At 33.0% G+C, this 21165-nt stretch overlaps 1 protein-coding gene across 3 annotated transcripts in view; it reads left to right on the top strand.

Moving 5' to 3' along the window:
• Positions 1-3489, top strand: part of LOC122417036 (uncharacterized) — a 57389-nt gene extending 53900 nt beyond the window's left edge. For all 3 annotated transcript variants that reach the window (XM_043430267.1, XM_043430268.1, XM_043430269.1), the window contains 2 exons: positions 1891-2072; positions 2641-3489. In XM_043430267.1, coding sequence (XP_043286202.1) covers positions 1891-2072; positions 2641-2913 — 455 coding nt within the window. In that variant the 3' untranslated portion in view covers positions 2914-3489. The remainder of the gene's footprint in view (positions 1-1890; positions 2073-2640) is intronic.
• The last annotated feature ends 17676 nt before the right edge of the window (positions 3490-21165 follow it).

Here is a 21165-nt window from a genome sequence, read left to right on the forward strand (position 1 = left end):
ACATGTATTTACTCGTCAAGAATGCATCACAGGAAAAAAATCAAAAGTACAAAAGTTGTTTTATTTGTTGAGATCTTTTCAATGTAAATAAATTGATAAAATTTTGGGTCCGGTGAGGCCCAAATCACGATTTTTCATAAAAAATACTCAGATTTCATGAAAAGTAAGTTTCACATTACCCGCAGCTCCCCTGTTGGTGGTCCCAAAATTGGGCCTGATATGAATATTTGGGCCTGTAGGGCCCAAATAATGTTTTATATGCAAATTTTATTCCTATTATTGTAGAACTTGACTTTTCGCATGATTTTTTGTTCTACAACTATGAAATACGAAAAGGTAGTCCATACTTCTCCTAATTCAGAATTTTTGAATGCTCTTAGCCGTTGCTGAATATAAAGTTGCCCGGTTTTCACCACGTGGAGGTGAGCATTCGTTGAAAACCTTCGTTTTTTTATTCACGACAAGGATGAAAGAAAAATTTCATCTTCAAGATCGCAACGGAACCATGAAGGACATTCATTCCAGTTTTCAGAACTGCCCTTGAATTTTCTGTGCGACCATTGGTTGCCGAGATATCGTCGATCAAAGACAAAAGAGTTCTTCATTCAAAGTTCAACGTTTCAGCAAAAAATGGTCCTACCCAAGTTTTAAAAAAAGCAAATTGAAGCTTAATAAATCAGTTATCCGGTCCATACCATCGCTTAGTTGAAAAAAATAAACCTACGCTCATGGAATTGATAAAAAAGCATAAAAATATGCTGTTTTTTTCTCGCACTTTTTCTCAAAATTGCGCAGAACATGTAGCTCTACATTTTTTTCGTCATAAGATCTTGAAATTAGAAATTTGAAGCTCCAATATGCGTTTTTTTAGACCTCGATACGACCAATTTTCACTGAAATACAACATTTTTTAAAATTACTCAATCATGCAGAAAAATTGATATTTAAATCCAAGTTCATGCTTACAGGCACGTCTTCCTTTTACCGGACATAGCTACGGCTTTGCGTAGATTTTTTTTTTATCATTTGGAACCGTTTTGGGGTGCGGCGCGATCAACTTTTTTTTTACCCATATTAAGGGCCACCTTAGAGTGGCTACATCGCCGATTTCCTTTTCCGTCGTGCACATCCATCTCACTGCAACCGCTTTTTTGTTTCGGTTTGTTGGGGTTTGTTCGGGTTGTTGGAGTCACGACTGCAGAGTTGGAGGACGAGTGAAAGTGAGACTGAGAGTCAAATGTATGTTAAACATAATAATAATAAGGATAATAATGTTTTCTACCTAAAAAACGTCATGCGCCTACATAAAAAACCTTTTTATATTGTTCACAGGTCATACAAAAGACGTAAAAAAATTTAAGCCCGATTATCGCTGGTGCCGCGATATCGAATATTTACCATTTATCGAAATTTTTTTCAAAAATTAAAAAAAAAAATCGGAATAGGTAATCAGTTTGAGGACAGATATTTTTTCTAGTTGACACTAAAAAAAGTGCACGACAATTGTCATGCTTTTTTTCGAAAGTGCTTTCAACGATAAAAAAATAATAAAAAAAAATATCACATTAGGTGCATTTTTTAAAGACTTATGAGCCTTTGAATAATTTTAAAGAAACAAAATCACGGGAAAGCGGGCGAACAAAATAAATTGTAAAAATTTGAGAAAGTTTTTCGCATAATGTAAAAATATAAGAAAAAAATTTATTGAAATTGAAACGGCTCGGGTCAAAAAGTGGTCGATTTAGGGTGAAATGCCCCGAATACATAAAAGTGATCTACATTAGTAAAGTTCCCCACAATAAAAAAATTCAAAATTAATTGATTCTAAACCCAACTTTGTGAATAAATCCTAATCCGAAAAAAATAAAATAAAATCATTGAAAATTTCAGGTAAAACGCCTCTTCACGTGGCAGTAGAATCTCACGATCCAACCGGATCAGGTGTAAACAGCATTGGCGTAACACGATTGTTGTTACACAATGGAGCTGATCAAAAAGTCCAACAGACTGAATACAGAAATACGGCTTTACACATAGCAGTATCTTTGTGTCGTGATCCCGCTCTTATTGAGGTATGTCCTCGCATATATTTATCAAAAAAAAAAATTTTCTGGACCCTACATGTATGGGAGTGCCACAATGGTATAAACTTCCGAAAAGCCCATACCCTCGATCGATCTGAAATTTGGTATACTTATGTATTTCAATGTGCTCAAATGTGCAAATAATTTCAGTCTCGTACTTCTCGTAGTTGGTATATTTTTATCTTAATTATTCATGGAAATGTGTTTCCTGACTCTTTAAGCACAAAAGGTGCCTGTCCACGTGAGAGCGAATTCTAAAAGTGACTTTCAAGAGTACACTTACGACTGAGAGTGACACGTCTGCAGTTACTCTCGGCAGCATGTCTACTAACAAGTATTACTCTCGAGAGCGGCTTTACTCTCACGTGAAGAGGCACCTAAAGAGGAAATCAAGTTATAATGAATATAATGACTAATAACGTGATTGTTACGAATCGTACAAATGCTCCTTCCATTCTTAAATGGAAATTATCGTTTTTAACGTTCTTAGACAACGAAATAGTATTTATGCAGGGACAATGAAATAAATTTTCACATTTGGTGTGTTCCGTTATAGGTTTTGCTGAACAACAACGGTCACGAAGTCGTCAACATGCCGAATAACCTGAACAATACACCAGTCCATTTGGCGTTCGCGTTACCAAATGGTGTACCAATAGACAAGCAAATTCAAGTTTGCATAAATCTGATACAAGCTGGTGGGCGAATGGACTTACAGAATAGTCGAGGAAATACTCCGTTCGCCCTAGTACTACCGGAAAGAAAAGACACAATAACAAACATATTTTTCAAGAATAAAAATCTTAACTATGATTTCTCTCATCGTTAATTAAAGATAAATCACGCGTTTTCTGTTACATTTTATCTCATGACTCGCATAAATACCTTTTGTAACAACTTATAAACATCGGTCAGAGATACTCAAATAGAAAAACTGGAAAAAGTGATGAATGACGTTCATTTGCTTAGATCATCAATTATATCATTTGACAGGAGTAGAAGAAACAAATGTTCGTCAAGAAAATAGAAAAAATATCGATTTCATATTTTGGATTGAAAATATTATTTGTTATCGGGAGCACTTCATGTGAAATGTGTATATTTACTGATGATAGTATACTAACAATAAGTAATAAAATACGAATGAGAATTATATTTAATGAATCTTCAACGAATTAATGGTTTTATGGATGTGTCTTGCTGGAACTGCGGTAGATATCATGTCATCAAATATATAGGAAAAACAACAGATATGTCGAGTGAAAGGTGAAATTTTATTTTTAAAAATCGTATAAATAAAGCCCAGTACATAAATATTTGCGGCAGGATTTTACTTTAGATGCCCGAAAAAAGCTATTTTAAAGAATTTTTAATAAAATTATGTATGAAGAACACATTTAAAAAATATGTATTATATCATTTATGAACCTGTAACATATATGAAAACACCATTTGAATACAACGTCTCGATTGTAGGTGGGTGTGCACTGGTGTTGAAATTTCAAAAAATGATAATCTGTGACAGAAAAATTTTGAATTTTCAGATTCGACATATCATTAGAAATCGGATGAATTGGGATTTTTAATGAAAATGAAAAAATAACAAAATGGAGGCCGAAAAAAACAGAAAGAAAAACAATTGTATGTTTTTTTCACTGCATTTTGCCAAAAACATAGTAAAATGTTGTTGAGTAATCCTAGTTTAGTGGGTTGCTATAGGTGTCCAAAATATGTGATTGAAATTTTATAATAATCGGTACAGAAATTTCGGAAATTTTAGCACCAAACGATGTAAAAAATTAGTTTCGAAATGAACGACTTCAAAGTTTTTGTGTAAATGAATTCATACGCTCATATTTGAGGGACCGAAAAGTACATTTAGACTGCTTAGATCGATTTACAATTTTAAGAGAAAATATTTTTTAATATATTTACTTTTGAAAAATGTTTCAAAAAAATTCGATTTTCTCCAAAATTTCAAAGTACGATCGTACCTTAGGTATATTAGGTAAATCCTAACAGTTCCCGTAGGGATAAAAAGGTTGGAACAAGTACATTGATGGTCCCTTGTTTCCTAATTATAATCACGAAAAATGTAAAAAAAAATCCATTAAAAAATTATAAACCCAAGTGTACATAATTTCAACAGAACAATTCGAAAAAAATTTCACACCGATGCTCTATTCTTTTTATTTTATTCTAAAAGCTAAATCAATTGACAAAAAAAATTCCATCTAAGTTACGTGTAGCATTAAAATTTATTAAGAGACTCGGTAGAGTCTCGGGACAAGTACATTGACAGCCCTGTCGTCTGCTGGCCCGAGGCTCTCACCGAATATACTTTCTCTGAATAAAACGATTCGCGGTGGTAGGGGTAAAACTGGCATGTCATTTTCTAAAATTGCAGAGCTCAGGAAATGTTTTATAAAACAAAAATTGGTTTGGAGACTAATTTTCAAAATCCCTTTCGAATGAGCACGAAACTAACACGACCAGTAGCGTAAATGCTGAGAAAAAACTTTGCACAGGCTCAAGATTATGCAAAAGTTACTAACACATTAATGGATTTACCGTGTCTGTACAGAACGCCATCAAAGGCCTCTTGATGCCAGCTATAACCCATTTCTATGGAAGCTTGGGTCCCGGGATCCCGGCTACAGAAATAATAGTTTAGAAGAATAAAATTAAGTTCTATTCTGGAATGACGTAGGTTAGCCAATTTTTTTCTAGGTTCATTAGATATGGACGAACATATTTTCACTTATGCCCCAAAAAGTTAGGTCCGGATTTGTCCGTAACCGTTGTTTTAACTTTTGGAACCCCACGTTTTGTTAAATAACGTCTTTGTTATGGGTTGTACATGGAAACTGTTCAAACAAAAGTTGCTCGTCTCATCATTCTTGAAAAAAATGAGCCGTCATGAGATCGATTATCATTATTTGTTTAGTTGCAAAACCCAAAGTGCATTTTAAAAAAAATGTACCCCAGTACATTTTTCGTTATAAATTGATAAATAGACAACGTGTGGCTTTGAAACTCATGATACAAGTAATATAAGGTGTGTTCAAAATTATCGTACAAATTTTTTTTGCTTATGTTGTATAGTTTAGCAACAATTCGCAACAAACCAAAATCCGTAAATCGTCTGCCCAGTCTGATCGCATTGGCCTACAGGTAGCTAAAAAATCATGGAGTCAGATCGTTACTAGTACTTTCCATAAATGGAAAAAAAAATTTTTTTTATACACCAAAATCACAATTTTTGGGCGACTTGAAATTTTATGCTTTTAAACAATTACAGATATCTCGAAGAATTTTCATATTATTGTAAATATTATGATGGATTGTACTTGCCCTTCATTTGCCGAGTAATTTAAAAAAAAAACATGAATATCTTGATTAGAACCGGAGATAATGATGTTTAAGTGTTATTTTGTTTATTGTTGTTGTTATCGACATTGGGGGGTGGAAAAAAATATCACCTACCTCTCAACACCCCAGGGAATCACCGTGAATTTTTTCAGATCCTTAGGTGCGTTTTATCTAATTAAAAAAAATTGATTAAAGTTCGTCGAGCGTTGTCAGTCGGAGAAATGAGACCGAGTGGCGTGGTGGGGAGTCCGAGGCCTCGCGCCTCGGATTATTATTATTCTAATAATAAAATCAATTCAAAAAAAATCCATCCAAGTTACTTAAAGCAATAAAATTAATGATATCAATTCGAGGCCAAGTATTTTTTAATAAATTGAAAAAGTTACCACTTGAGTTACGTGCGGCACTAAAATTTATGATATCAATCGGAGGACAAGTGATTTATAAGTAACTCCAAATTTCCAGATTATGGAATTGTTTAAAGAAGCTTTTAAATCCCAAAAAATCACATGACTGCTTATCATTTCTTACTCTATGGTGGGAGAGACTTATACAAAAATCGATTCTTTTCAGACTTTCAGGAACTTCTGGTATTATTCACAATATTCGACGTCGATTGGATCGATACAAATTATGTTTAAATATGAGTTAAAAGTACTTGTCCGGCCCATCACTATTCATTCAAATAAAAATCAGGGCTTTTCGAGAACTGAGGGAGCACTTACATTCATGCAGAGAATATTTAGGAAGTTATCTTCAAATAATTTTCACTTAATTGCACCAATTTAATAAGAATGGAAACGAGTTGTCCTGTAATATACAAGGGATATTATTGTGCATCGATAAATGAAAAAAATTTGACACAATAAACATGTTCAAGCTTTCAAAATAACTCTTCAGTTTATATTCAATGACGGCAATTTTTACTTCTCACTTCTTCCAGCTAACCAATTCCATTCGGTATAAGTATTAACCTATACTATTATTAAGAAAACTGAACTAAAAATTTCGTTTTTTTTATGATTGATTTTTATGAATAAATAGTGATGGGCCGGACAAGTACTTTTAACTTATATTTGAACATAATTTGTATCGATCCAATCGACGTCGAATATTGTGAATACCAGAAGTTCCTGAAAGTCTGAAAAGAATCGATTTTCGTATAAGTCTCTCCCACCATAGAGTAAGAATTCTGTGATTTTTTTGGATTTAAAACCTTCTTTAAACAGTTCCATAATCTGGAAATTTGGAGTTACTTATAAATCACTTGTCCTCCGATTGATATCATAAATTTTAGTGCCGCACGTAACTCAAGTGGTAACTTTTTCAATTTATTAAAAAATACTTGGCCTCGAATTGATATCATTAATTTTATTGCTTTAAGTAACTTGGATGGATTTTTTTTGAATTGATTTTATTATTAGAATAAGATAAGAAAAATGGGGCACCGTTTCTCAAAATGTTTTCAAGCGTGATATTTCGGTTTTTTATTTCTCATGTTTTATTTGAATTTTTTTCACTTTACAAAATAATTACACATTTGTATTTTTTTTAATGTAATGTTTTTATTTATTTCAAAATTTGTGAAATTTTTTCCAATTGTTCTGTTGAAATTATTTACAGTTGGCTTCATTATTTTTTTTATGAAATATTTATCACATTTTTCGTGATATGATCAGGAAACACGGAAACATCAATGTACTTGTCCAAACCTTTTTTTCCCTATGGTTTCTGAATAAGTCTGAAACTGCTATCTTCGAAAACCAATGCATAGATACATGAAACAATTTTGATTTCTGTTCACTTTCCAGTGCGCTGTCTTTTTTCTTTTTAGTTTTAGCATAATTAATTTTATGAATCTGTGGTACTTTTTTCTGTCTGTCATAACGTAGATGACGAATTCGCAGCAGATACTGGAAAACTTTGAAAATTCTGTGTTTAGACATGAGCACCAAGTATTAGCACTTCGTATTTTTCATTATGGAATATAGGTATATTAGGGTGGTCCTTAAAAGGGGTGTTTTCGAATTTCTTTGCTCCCAGGGGCTCAAATGCTTCCAAATTAATAAAACATAATTCCCTGAACATTTGAGCTCTTAATATTAACTCTAAGATAGTCCGCATTCCAACCTAAGATTCTTATGGAAATAACATGAGAAAAATTCCTTTCGTTCTTTAGTATTTCATAACTCTGGGACAAATAAATTAAAAATTTCGAGACACACATATTTTCATAGAGAATTTGACGCTCTACAAAAAAGGTCTTTTATGATTTCTAGCTAAGTCTATTGGTTTAAGAGTTATTTGAGCTCAAAGTTTAATTTTTTTTCTCATTATCAATATTATCAAGGATATTCATCAAACCCATAGGGAAAAAACGGGTGGGACAAGTATATTGATGCTTCCGTGTTTCCTGATCATATCACGAAAAATGTCATAAAAATTCCTTAAAAAAATTATGTGGCCAACCGTAAATAATTTCAACAGAACAATTGGAAAAAAATTTCACAAATTTTGAAAAAACATTACATTAAAAAAAATACAAATCTGTAATTCGTTTGTAAAGTGAAAAAAATTCAAATAAAACATGAGAAATAAAAAATCGAAATATCGCGCTTGAAAACATTTTGAAAAACGATGCCCCATTTTTCTAATCTTATTCTAACAACTAAATCAATTTTTAAAAAAATGGCATCTAAGTTACTTACAGCATTAAAATTAATAATATCAATTCGAGGCCAAGTATTTTCTAATAAATTGAAAAAAGTTACCACTTGAGTTACGTGCAGCACTAAAATTTATGATATCCAATCGCAGGACAAGTAATTTAAGCACGGTCTTGTATACAGGTCTTGCAACAACGGTAGTGGGGGATGTCAGCTTAATGGTTGCGCTTCTCCTTTTCAATTTACGGCCGCGAGAGGCATGACGATCGAGGAGTGTGCTTATGTAACGCATGCGCCTAGCTCGTATTGTTTTATTCACACGTGGACTTGTGTTTATTATATACAAGTAGGACACAAGTTTTTTATAATGGAAATTTATGATTTGTCTTTTATGTTTAAGAATGTAGGTAATTATCATAAAACAAATGAGATAATAGACTAGCCGAACAAACCGGCAAGTCTAATATTTGACCTCAAGCGTGGCAAAATTACTTAAATATTAAAAGACTACTTATACTTTGTAAAGATATTGTGGTTAGGTTGGTATAAAGCTTTTCTATTAATCGAAGGTCTTGAGTTCGATCCTCAGTACGTGTAATTTTTTTTTGCAATGATTTAAACTCAAGAAAAGCTTCGTAAATAATATTTGACTTTTCTCTCGGAATAGAACAAAAGTATCTTGATTTCTACATTTTTTTCAGTACTCACAATCAAGGAAAGGAAACTAGAGTTGGATTCATAGGGTTTTCAGATAATCAATGTTAAAATAAACGAAGGAAGCAGTAAGAATATTTAATAGTTGCATAAATAAAATTTCATCAACATTAATTTTCCAAAAATATCAAATAGCACATTTTTTTTACTCATTCCTATTACTCAACAAAACGACATTAAAATGATTAAATAAAACCAAAACGGCAATGTACGCGACAGTTGCTAGACGCTTGTGGAAACCTTGTGGAGCACTGGCATGCGCGATGTACACTGCGCACCACACTCATCGATAGCAACGACATATAGCGGCGTTGACGCGAAAGAAAACTTATGACATTAACGTGACAATCGCTCACCATTGAAATTGGGCTTCGTTGCAAGACCTGTATACAAGACCGTGAATTTAAGTAATCCAAAAAAATCACATGCAAGCTAGTCATTTCTTACTCTATGGTGGCAGAAACTTATAAGAAAATTGATTCAGACTTTCAGGATCTTCTGGTATTATTCATTATTCACAATATTCGACGTCGATTGGACCCATACAAATTATGTTTAAATATGAGTTAAAAGTACTTGTCCGGCTATAAGAAATTACTAGCTTGCATGTGATTTTTTTGGATTTAAAAGCTTCTTAGAACAATTTCATAATGGTGATATTTGGAGTTACTCATAAATTACTTGTCCTTCGATTGATATCATAAATTTTAGTGCTGCACGTAACTCAAGTGATAACTTTTTTCAATTTATTAGAAAATACTTGGCCTCGAATTGATATTATTAATTTTAATGCTGTAAGTAACTTAGATGGAATTTTTTTTTAATTGATTTAGTTGTTAGAATAAGATTAGAAAAATGGGGCATCGTTTTTCAAAATGTTTTCAAGCGCGATATTTCGGTTTTTTATTTCTCATGTTTTATTTGAATTTTTTTCACTTTACAAACGAATTACAGATTTGTATTTTTTTTAATGTAATGTTTTTTTCAAAATTTGTGAAATTTTTTTCCAATTGTTCTGCTGAAATTATTTACAGTTGGCTACATAATTTTTTTAAGGAATTTTTATTACATTTTTCGTGATATGATCAGGAAACACGGAAGCATCAATGTACTTGTCCTAACCGTTTTTTCCCTAAGGGTTTGATGAATATCCTTGATAATATTGATAATGAGAAAAAAAATTAAACTTTGAACTCAAATAACTCTTAAACCAATAGACTTAGCTAGAAATCATAAAAGACCTTTTTTGTAAAGCGTCAAATTCTCTATGAAAATATGTGTGTCTCGAAATTTTTAATTTATTTGTCCCAGAGTTATGAAATACTAAAGAACGAAAGGAATTTTTCTCATGTTATTCCCATAAGAATCTTAGGTTGGAATGCGGACTATCTTAGAGTTAATATCAAGAGCTCAAATTTTCAGGGAATTATTTTTAATTAATTTGGAAGCATCTAAGCCCCTGGGAGCAAAGAAATTCGAAAACACATCTTTTAAGGACCACCCTAAGGTATATATAAATTATAAAAATTATAAAAAGATGATAGAATATGGATATACATAAATAATAAATAATTTAAAATGGTACAAAAAGTCAGCGGTGGCCCATTTATGATTGGCATAAGAATTTATGTTTTCAAAATGCAATGCATACATATTAAAAAACGAGCAAATCTGTTGGTCCAGACAAACTTCATACTTTTTCTTTCTCTGATTGGAACTCAGCGGCTACATGCAGAGTTCAAAAATTTTGTACATCGACATGTGTACATTAATTTGATATATCTGGGTATGGTAATATGAATTAAAAAGAATGCTTCAAAAAGTCATTGGAAGCACATTTATTAATGAAATAAAAATTTCTGACATTAGAATTCAATACACGTATCCGAAAATTGCGAATTCTGGTGGGCTTGGTGAGCATTATTATATTTTTTTCTCTCTCCTTCTGTCAAATTTTAAAGAAAATCAATCAAAAAATTCGTTTCATTGAAAAATCTTCGTATCTTTTTTATTCACAACGATTTTATCAACAAAATTGAAAATAAAATTTATAAATGACCGGGGAAAATTCTACAATAATACAAAATATTCATAAACGTCACGGAAAATGATTTTAATCCCACGAAATTGTGGACACATTCGGAATCGTTGAAAAATTGGGAGGATCACGTCAATTATTCGAAGAATATCAAACTGTTATAAATTGCACAAAACTTTACGAAAATTATTGGATAAATTATTTTTAAACATCATAAAAGAAACATTGGAAAACTTTCGAAAACCTTATTTAAAAATTTAGAACTACCGCACAAAAAAGATTTGATATCAAGCCGCAAAAATCTTCTCTCGGAGAAAAAAAATTTGGACAAGTACATTGATGATCGCCCGTTTTCGAATTATATCTCGAAAAATGTAAACAAAAATTCTCAAATCTCGCAATGAAAATTATTTTAAACTGTGAAAAACATTCAAATACATTACAGCCTTGCCGTATTAGTGAATGATATTATCCACTAATATACCGATTATGGCGGTATTTTCAACGTTAATGAGAGTTTTGAATTGAATTTCAAGCATTGGACACACAAAACAAACATCTAGGGTTTAAATTATTGACTATAATTATTTGTCATAATACGGCGTTCGATTTATAATTGGAAAAAATTGTGAAAAAGATTATTTACGAAAATTTAATTTATTTCCGCATATAGGACAGAGTCAGTACTCGATAGATCGACCAATATTTGAATTTCGCATTCAACACTCTGTTGATTTTTGTTCTTGAGTTCATCAACAGCAAGTTACTTGAGATAAAAGAGAAATTTTAATATTACGACTTTCTCTTGCCTACTAATAGCCAATTTTTTTCTCAATTTTGCAAAACAAATAGGTGAGAAGGTACATGAATATATCGATGTGACGAGTACTTTTGTCTCGTATGTAAACATTTAAAAGCTAAGTGAAAAGTTGAAAGATTGCTTCAATCAAATTTTAAATTTTCTGATTATAGAGTATATAGTTTTCATTTCTTCTTGAACTCAGCGTGATTGTGCATGGTTAGCTCAGCTTGATGTAACCCGAAAAACAAGATTGCAGAACTTTTGAGAAAAAAGACGTGATATAAAATCTCAAAAATTCCCCTAGGGAAAAAAAGGTTGGGACAAGTACATTGATGGTCCCTTGTTTCCTGATCATATCACGAAAAATGTGAAAAAAAATTCCATAAAAAAAATTATCCAACCAACTGTACAGAATTTCAAAAGAACAATTTAAAAAATTGACAAATCCTGAAAGGACATTACATTTAAAAAAATACAAATCTGTAATTATTTTTTTAAGTGTCAAAAAAATCAAATGAAACGTAAGAAATAAAAAAAACGAAAAATCAAAATAAAAAAGTTTTAAAAAATCAATTGAAAAAAATTTCCATCTAAGTTACGTCCAGCATTTAAACTTATGATATCAATTCGAGGCCAAGTATTTAATGATAATTCAGAATATTCATTCCTTTGGGTACCATGATGAACTTGAGAAAGTTCTTATGAATGAAAGAAGTTACCATTTGAATTACGTACAGACTTAAATGTATGATATCAATCGGAGGACAAGTGTTTTATCAAAAGACTCGGTAGAGTCTCGGGACAAGTACATTGACAGCCCTGTCGTCTGCTGGCCCGAGGCTCTCGCCGAGACTATCTTTTCTCTGAATAAAACGATTCGCGGTGGTGAGGGTACAACTGGCATGTCATTTTCTAGAATTGCGGAGCTCAAGAGATGTTTTGTTAAACGAAAATTAGTTTGGAGACTAATTTTCAAAATCCCTTTCGAATGAGCCCGAAACCAACACGATCAATAGCGTAATTGCTGTGAAAAAACTTTGCACAGGCTCAAGATTATACAAAAGCTAATAACATATTTATAAATTCGACGTGTCTGTATATAATACCATCAAAGGCCTCATGTCCCTGGGTCTAACTTCGCGGCGGTGTCGCGAACTGACGTCACATGCCAGCACCTCCGCCTCGTCGCTATATAGATAACCGATATATTATGTAAAAGGGTTATGTTGTTTTGACAATGCGAAGTTCGGGATGTGTGTATCGTGTGCTGGATAAATTCGTGATGATCGGTTAATTGTGTCCTCCTTTCCTATCATGAATTGTTTTTAAACATAGATTAATTTGAATGAACAATTGGTTGAATGTAAATGAATTCCAATAAATTTGTAAAAACTTTTATCGAATAAAAATATCTGATCCCATGTATATTTGTCATATTCTCTTACATTTAGTTTGGCCGTGCCCTCCAGTCCCTTTTTTCCACCGATTTAGCTTACAGTGTATCCATACCAATTTCTGTTCATTTTCAGGACTATATGTATGTTGTGTATTTCTATTTTCTCTCATTGAGTTCATCAACATAGTTTGCAGATTTATGACAGTATCTCTTGTTCAATCTGATCGCTTGTTTATACACCCCAGTTTGAAAAAAATCTTTGTGCCAAGTAAATGCATAGATATTTACTTGAGTTGTTACATGATCAATTTTGAAGTATATTTCAATAAGCCATTGGGTGATATGTTCCTCGTGATATCAAAATTTGTATCTTGGAAATGCAATGGGCACCTCAAGTTCCCCGAGCTCCCCGAGCTCGCCGAGACTATCTTTTCTCTGAATAAAACGATTCGCGGCGGTGGGGGTAAAATTCGCACGTCATTTTGTTCAATTACGTACTTGTCCGGCCCAGCACTTTCCGTTTAAATTGTTTATCCAAATAAAAATCAGGGCTTGTCTAGAACTGATGGATCACATACGTATTCATGCAGAGGGAATTGAGAGAATTATGTTCAATTAATTTTTACTTAATTGCACTAATTTAATAAAAAACGGAAACAAAATGTTCCGCAATATACAAGGGATATTATTGTGCATCGATAAATGTAAAAAATTGGACATAATATACAGGGTGTCCCATTTTAATCTTACACCTGACTTTTCTCGGAAAATATTGCTCGGATCAAATATTGTGTGCAACAAAACTTTTAGGGGTTGAAGGGGGACGTTTGATAAAAATTGTTTTGTGGATCCAAAATTCAAAATGGCGGCGTTAGAATGGCCGACATGTTTTTTTCGAATGGAAACATAACTTTTTTTCATCACCAACAAATTTTTCAGCTCAAAACCAACAACTTTTGTTGGAAAAATTTTTTGATTAAGTTCATATTTTTTAAGTGAGAACATCATTTTCAACTATTTTAGAGGTATCCAGGATGTACAGCGAAGAGATCTTTAACATACCAAGTGCAAGTGCGTTTGCGAGTAAGGAGTATATCAACGATTTCGTTGGGACTGAAATTAGACATTGTTGCTAATTTTCAGAATTTTCCTCTAATTTAAGAACTTTTAAAAATTTCGAGAATCAAGAATTTTTCTCTGATTTCAGAACCTTTACAAATTTTCGATTTCGTCTCTTGCTAATGGCTGCGGAGTCAGAAGATAAACGTTTCAATCAATTTTTCATTCGTGGGCGATCACAATGACTTCTAAAATAAAAAATTCTTCTCTGATTTAAAACTCTAAAGTAAGAGAACTACGCAAAGTCCGACTACGTTAGTACTACCAATGATGTTTTCTTTAATCTCTTACAAAGTGAACTTACCTTTAATCGTACGCGAGGCTTACGCTTAAAGATAAGTACACGCAAGCGAGGCTTACGCTTAAAGATAAGTTCACGTAAGCGAGACTTACGCCTACTTTTGAGTTGTAAATCAGAGAAGAATTTTTTATTTTAGAAGTCATTGTGATCGCTCACGGATGAAAAATTAATTGAAACGTTTATCTTCTGACTCCGCAGCCATTAGAAAGAGACGAAATCGAAAATTTGTAAAGGTTCTGAAATCAGAGAAAAATTCTTGATTCTCGAAATTTTTAAAAGTTCTTAAATTAGAGGAAAATTCTGAAAATTAGCAACAATGGCTGATTTCAGTCCCAACGAAATCGTTGATATGCTCCTTATTTTAGGGCGGTGTCGGGGCAATTACTTCCGAGCTGAAAATTTGTATCGACGTGAATATCCTGATCGTCGTCACCCATCACGGCAGACAATCCGAACCCTTGAGCAGCGAGCGAGGGCAGGTCGGATGATCCGCCACCGTCGACATTTCCCAAACGTCAATAATTTTGGTTGATTGCATGAAGCCCGAAACATGGTTATTTTAGCCATGATAGCAATTGATCCTCATTTGAGTGCCAAAGTGATCTCGGAACGACTGGGGTTTCCCAAATCGACAGTGCACCGTGTATTAAGAGGTGCGAAACTTCACCCGTACCGACTACAATTCCACCAAGACACTCCTAATCCAGATCCGTTGCGAAGGGTGGCGTTCTGTCGGTGGGCGTTGAGACAAATCGAGCGATCCAGGGACTTTTTTCGACACGTTATGTTCAGTGATGAATCCACTTTCAACAACCGTGGTCAAGTGAACCGATGGAACTTTCGGTATTGGTCTGATCAGAATCCACATTGGTTGAGACAGATCGATCACCAGCATCGATGGAGTTTGAACGTATGGTGTCGTATTGTGAACGGGCAATTAATAGGTCCCCATTTTTTCGAGGGAAATGTGAACTCTGTCCGTTACCTTGATTTTCTACAAAATGAAGCCTCTTTTGCTAGAACATCTGGATTTGGAAACACGTCAACAGATGTGGTTTCAGCAAGATGATACACCCGTTCACTGGGCTCATGTTGTTCGAAATCATCTGGATACAACATTTGGTCAACGGTGGATTGGTCGAGACGGTCCTGTAAATTGGCCTCCAAGGTCACCAGATCTTACGTCTCCTGATTTCTTTTTGTGGGGGTACTTAAAAGACGCTGTCTACCGTCAAGCTCCAACAACACGAGAGAACATGAAGGAGCGGATACGAGCTGCCTGCCGTGGGATCACGAGAGATGTTCTCCTACACACAGTTGATGGTTTTGAGAGAAGAGTTCAGGCATGTTTAAACATGAATGGAGGGATCTTTGCACATCTCTAGGGAGGGATCAGAGTACACTCACTAGGAGGGTTTGGAGTCCGAAAATACTGCGGTAGTGACGAACCGCAGAGACCTAATCTTTGTGAGCTCGTACCTATGGACATAAAGGCATTGCATGCCCCTCTTTTTAAAAAAAGTTGAAAAATAAAATGAAAATAAAAAACACACACACATGCACCTCCACGTATGCACGCATATGCAGACGCACACGCAAACGCACTTGCACTTGGTACGTTAAAGATCTCTTCGCGGTGCATCCTGGATACCTCTAAAATAGTTGAAAATGATGTTCTCACTTAAAAAATATGAACTTAATCAAAAAATTTTTCCAACAAAAGTTGTTGGTTTTGCGCTGAAAAATTTGTTGGTGATGAAAAAAAGTTATGTTTCCATTCGAAAAAAACATGTCGGCCATTCTAACGCCGCCATTTTGAATTTTGGATCCACAAACCAATTTTTATCAAACGTCCCCCTTCAACCCCTAAAAGTTTTGATGCACACAATATTTGATCCGAGCAATATTTTCCGAGAAAAGTCAGGTGTAAGATTAAAATGGGACACCCTGTATATGTTCAAGCTTTCAAAATAACTTTCCAGTTTATATTCAATGAAGGCAATTTTTACTTCCCACTTATTCTTCAGCGAACGAATTCCATTCGGAATAAGAACTAACCTATCCTATTATTAAGAACATTAAATTAATAATTATTAATTTAATATTAATAATAATTATACTATTAATCATAATAATAAAATTAAATTAATAATTATTATAATTCATTATAATGAATCGCATTTCAATAAATTTTTAACCAGATTCTGCCGTACATTTTCGTTTTTTTATGATTGATTTTTTATTGAATGAATAGTGATGGGCCGGACAAGTACTGTTAACACATATTTAAACATAATTTGTATCGATCCAATCAAGGTCGAATTTTGTGAATAATACCAGAGGATCCTGAAAGTCTGAGAAGAATCGATTTTCTTATAAGTCTCTGCCACCATAGAGTAAGAAATGACTAGATTGCATGTGATTCTTTTGGATTTGAAAGCTTCTTAGAACAATTCAATAATGTCAAAATTTGGAGTTACTAATAAAATACTTGTCCACCGATTGATATCATAAATTTTAGTGCTGCACGTAATTCAAATGGTAACTTTTTTCAATTCATTAGAAAATACTTGGCCTCGAATTGACATAATAAATTTTAATGTTGCACGTAAATTAGATGGAATTTTTTTCAATTGATTTAGCTGTTCGAATCAAATAAGAAGAATGAGGCATCGGTTTCCAAAATGATTTCAAGGGCGATTTTTCGGTTTATTATTTTTTACTTGTTATTTGATTCTTTTGACACTTTAAAAAATAGATGCAGATTAGTTTTTTTTTAATATAACGTTTTTTCAAGATTTGTAAAATTTTTTTAGAATTGTTCTGTATTTTTTTTTTTGACATGTCTGTATATAATACCATCAAAGGCCTCATGTCCCTCGGTCTAACTTCGCGGCGGTGTCGCGGACTGACGTTACATGCCGAGAGCTTGAAAGTCACCAGGCGAAGTTTCACGTCATGTTGACGTTTGGGGTTATGATCTTATGAAGTGCGTGCGGGATAACTAAAAATAATTTTCGTCATCTAACGAAGTGCATATTACTATTTATTTCGTTAAATTTTGTGATATACTAAACCAGTATCAAAGCGGCCGCGTAAATGTAGCCTGTGATATGTGTGCGAAAAAGGATATAAAAAATGCGCGATGCATATGTCAACGAAAACTTTTCAAGATTTCATTATTTTGTTCGACTGGAAATAAGCGTTATCTAAAATAATCTTTCAATTAAATCAGAGTTCGAGAAATATTGTCCAGTGTAAATATATCGTCAGTAGGCTAGGTTATATGTATGAAGGCGTCAGATTATATATATGAATAAATACAACAAAAACACACAGAACTGTTAGAATGATGTTGTAAACTTTAATTGAATAAATGTTTTCTAATTTATTTCTCATGTTTCCCATATTTTGCTTCATATTCAGTTTGGCTCTGCCCTCTCCGATCCTTATTTTCACTCCATCGGTTTGCAGCGGATCAATACATATTGTTAATTAATTGCCTAATATGTGTCCTATGATTTTCTACTATTTCTTCATGCTGATTGTGGTAACGTGATTCAAGAGGTTTCCAGCTATGATCATCAATCTCACATTTTGTACATCAGATTCTCAAAACAGTTTCTGGTCTTGATATACGTGTAGTTATTCTTTTTCCACCTGGTCTGTCGAGTAACAAATTTTGAAACTTATCCCAAAAAGTCTTTGGATGCTTTGTTTGCTGATCATATGAAAAGTCGAATCTTTGGAATGCAGTAGGCAAACACAAATTTTGACAACAATACTTATGAAATGACATGTATGTTGAGTATTCTCACTTTGCAAACTACAAATGTGGAATTATTGGTGAAAAAATTCATTACGCTAAGTCTACAGTTGCTCAGTTTTGGATGCGATCAAATATAATGCCTGCTAACATCCATGGAAACATACAGAATTTCTGAATACAATGTTCGCTATGTCATTTCAACGTAACATCATGATTTTTGCCAACTTTTCTCTATAATACTATAGATTTGGATTATTGAAATACAGCAAAAATCTGCGAATTATAAAATTGATATACTGTGCCACTCATTTTACTTTTTAAAACTAACTGTACCATATATATGAAGTAAACACTCATCACAGAAGTCTTCAGTTGCTCATTTATGGATAGATTTTAAATTGCTGTCTTCAAAATTTATTGCGCAGATACATTGAATCGCAGCAGATACCTGCGAACTCTGAAATTTCTGGGCATAAATATGTGTGTTATGTATCACCCCCTATCTTTGATTATGAGAATGAGTAATAGAACTTGGTTTAATAAGTTTTAAAGTATTTCTTTTTAAATACTATTGAAGTTTGTATTACTGCGGTATGAAGCGAATACCTCCAAACTTTCATATTTTTGTGTCGCAGCATGTGTGCCAATCATTTAAATTTTTTACTCCAACCGTAACATGTAATCTCAAAAATTCATCACAAACGTCTTCAGCTTTTCTAAATTCCTAAATTTTCCGTTTTCTATTTTATTCTGAGTTTTTAAACTTTTAAATTAATTCCTGAATTCTCCTGAAATTGTTTTTCTCCAAAACCAAAATGCAGATACCTTAAACGTCGTTGAATTCGGTTGCTCTGTTGAATTAAGTACGCTCAGTTTTTTTTGCTTCTTTGAGTTCTGACATAATAAATGTTTCCGGGTGCATTTTTTCAGCAACTATCAAACTGTAGATAATTGGATCTCAGCGGCCACTTGCAAACTTTGGAAATATATTTCATCGGGGACACATTTTGAATGACACGAAAATGTCTAGATTCAGAATGCAAAAGCAACATTTAAAAAGGGCCAATTCTGTTGGATTTGTTGTGTCTTGAATTTGATCTATCTGTCCTCTTTTCCTTTCTTTTTCCTAACGTTATCAGCCGAAAATCATATCTCGGCCCGCAACACGTATTGCTCCATGCTCTTGAGTTCCCAATGGACGAAACATATTAGAAGACAAGGAGAAAAATCACTAAAGTCCAAGAATAAACCTCTATCGAAATATTTTCAGTACAATTTCGATGAAAAATAGGTCTTTTTTCGTGAAAACCAACGTTATACGCCGAAAATTATAAACAGTTCATAGAAATTTAAACTAAAATCTTATAGTCATCTGAACATAAATAAGGATCTTTTGAGAAAAAAGACGTGATATCAAACCATAAACTTCCCCTAGGGAAAAAAAAGGTTGGGACAAGTACATTGATGGTCCCTCGTTTGCTGATAATTCCACCCATAAAAAAAACTTTAAACAATTTTTTTTTTAATTGTAAAAAAAATTATTTCATAAAAAAAAATACAGAACAATTCGAAAAAATTTTTACAAATCTTGAAAAAACGTTATATTAAAAAAAAACTAATCTGCATCTATTTTTTAAAGTGTCAAAAGAAACAAATAACAAGTAAAAAATAATAAACCGAAAAATCGCCCTTGAAATCATTTTGGAAACCGATGCCTCATTCTTCTTATTTGATTCGAACAGCTAAATCAACTGAAAAAAACTCCATCTAATTTACGTGCGGCATTAAAATTTATTATATTAATTCGAGGCCAAGGGTTTTTTTGATGAATTGCTAAAAGTTACCATTTGAATTACGTGCAGCATTAAAATTTATGATATCAATCGGTGGACAAGTATTTTATTAGTAACTCCAAATTTTGACATTATTAAATTCTTCTAAGAAGCTTTTAAATCCAAAAAAATCACATGAAAGCTAGTCATAAGTTACTCTATGGTGGCAGAGACTTATAAGAAAATCGATTCTTCTCAGACTTTCAGGATCCTCTGGTATTATTCACAAAATTCGACGTCGATTAGATCGATACAAATTATGTTTAAATATGTGTTAAAAGTACTTGTCCGGCCCATCACTTTCCGTTTAAATTGTTTATCCAAATAAAAGTCAGGGCTTGTCTAGAACTGATGGATCACAAGTATTCATGCAGAGGGAATTGGGAAAATTATCTTCAAGTAATTTTTACTTAATTGCACTAATTTAATAAAAAACGGAAACAAATTATTCCGCAATATAGAAGGGATATTATTGTGCATCGATAAATGAAAAAAATTGTACATAATGTATATGTTCAGGCTTCCAAAATAACTCTGCAGTTTACATTCAATGACGGCACGAATTTTACCTCCCACTTACTCTTCCAGCGAACGAGTTCCATTCGGAATAAGAACTAATCTATACTATTATTAAGAACATTAAATTAATAATGAATCGCATTTCAACAATCTTTTAACGAGATTCTGCCGTGCCATTTCGTTTTTTTATGATTGATTCTTTATTGAATGAATAGTGATGGGCCGGACAAGTACTTTTAACACATATTTAAACATAATTTGTATCGATCCAATCGACGTCGAATTTTGTGAATAATACCAGAGGATCCTGAAAGTCTGAGAAGAATCGATTTTCTTATAAGTCTCTGCCACCATAGAGTAACATATGACTAGCTTTCATGTGATTTTTTTGGATTTAAAAGATTCTTAGAAGAATTTAATAATGTCAAAATTTGGAGTTACTAATAAAATACTTGTCCACCGATTGATATCATAAATTTTAATGCTGCACGTAATTCAAATGGTAACTTTTTTCAATTCATTAAAAAATACTTGGCCTCGAATTAATATAATA

This window comes from Venturia canescens, chromosome 10 (genome assembly GCF_019457755.1).
Source record: "Venturia canescens isolate UGA chromosome 10, ASM1945775v1, whole genome shotgun sequence".
NCBI classification, from domain to species: Eukaryota; Metazoa; Arthropoda; class Insecta; order Hymenoptera; family Ichneumonidae; genus Venturia; species Venturia canescens.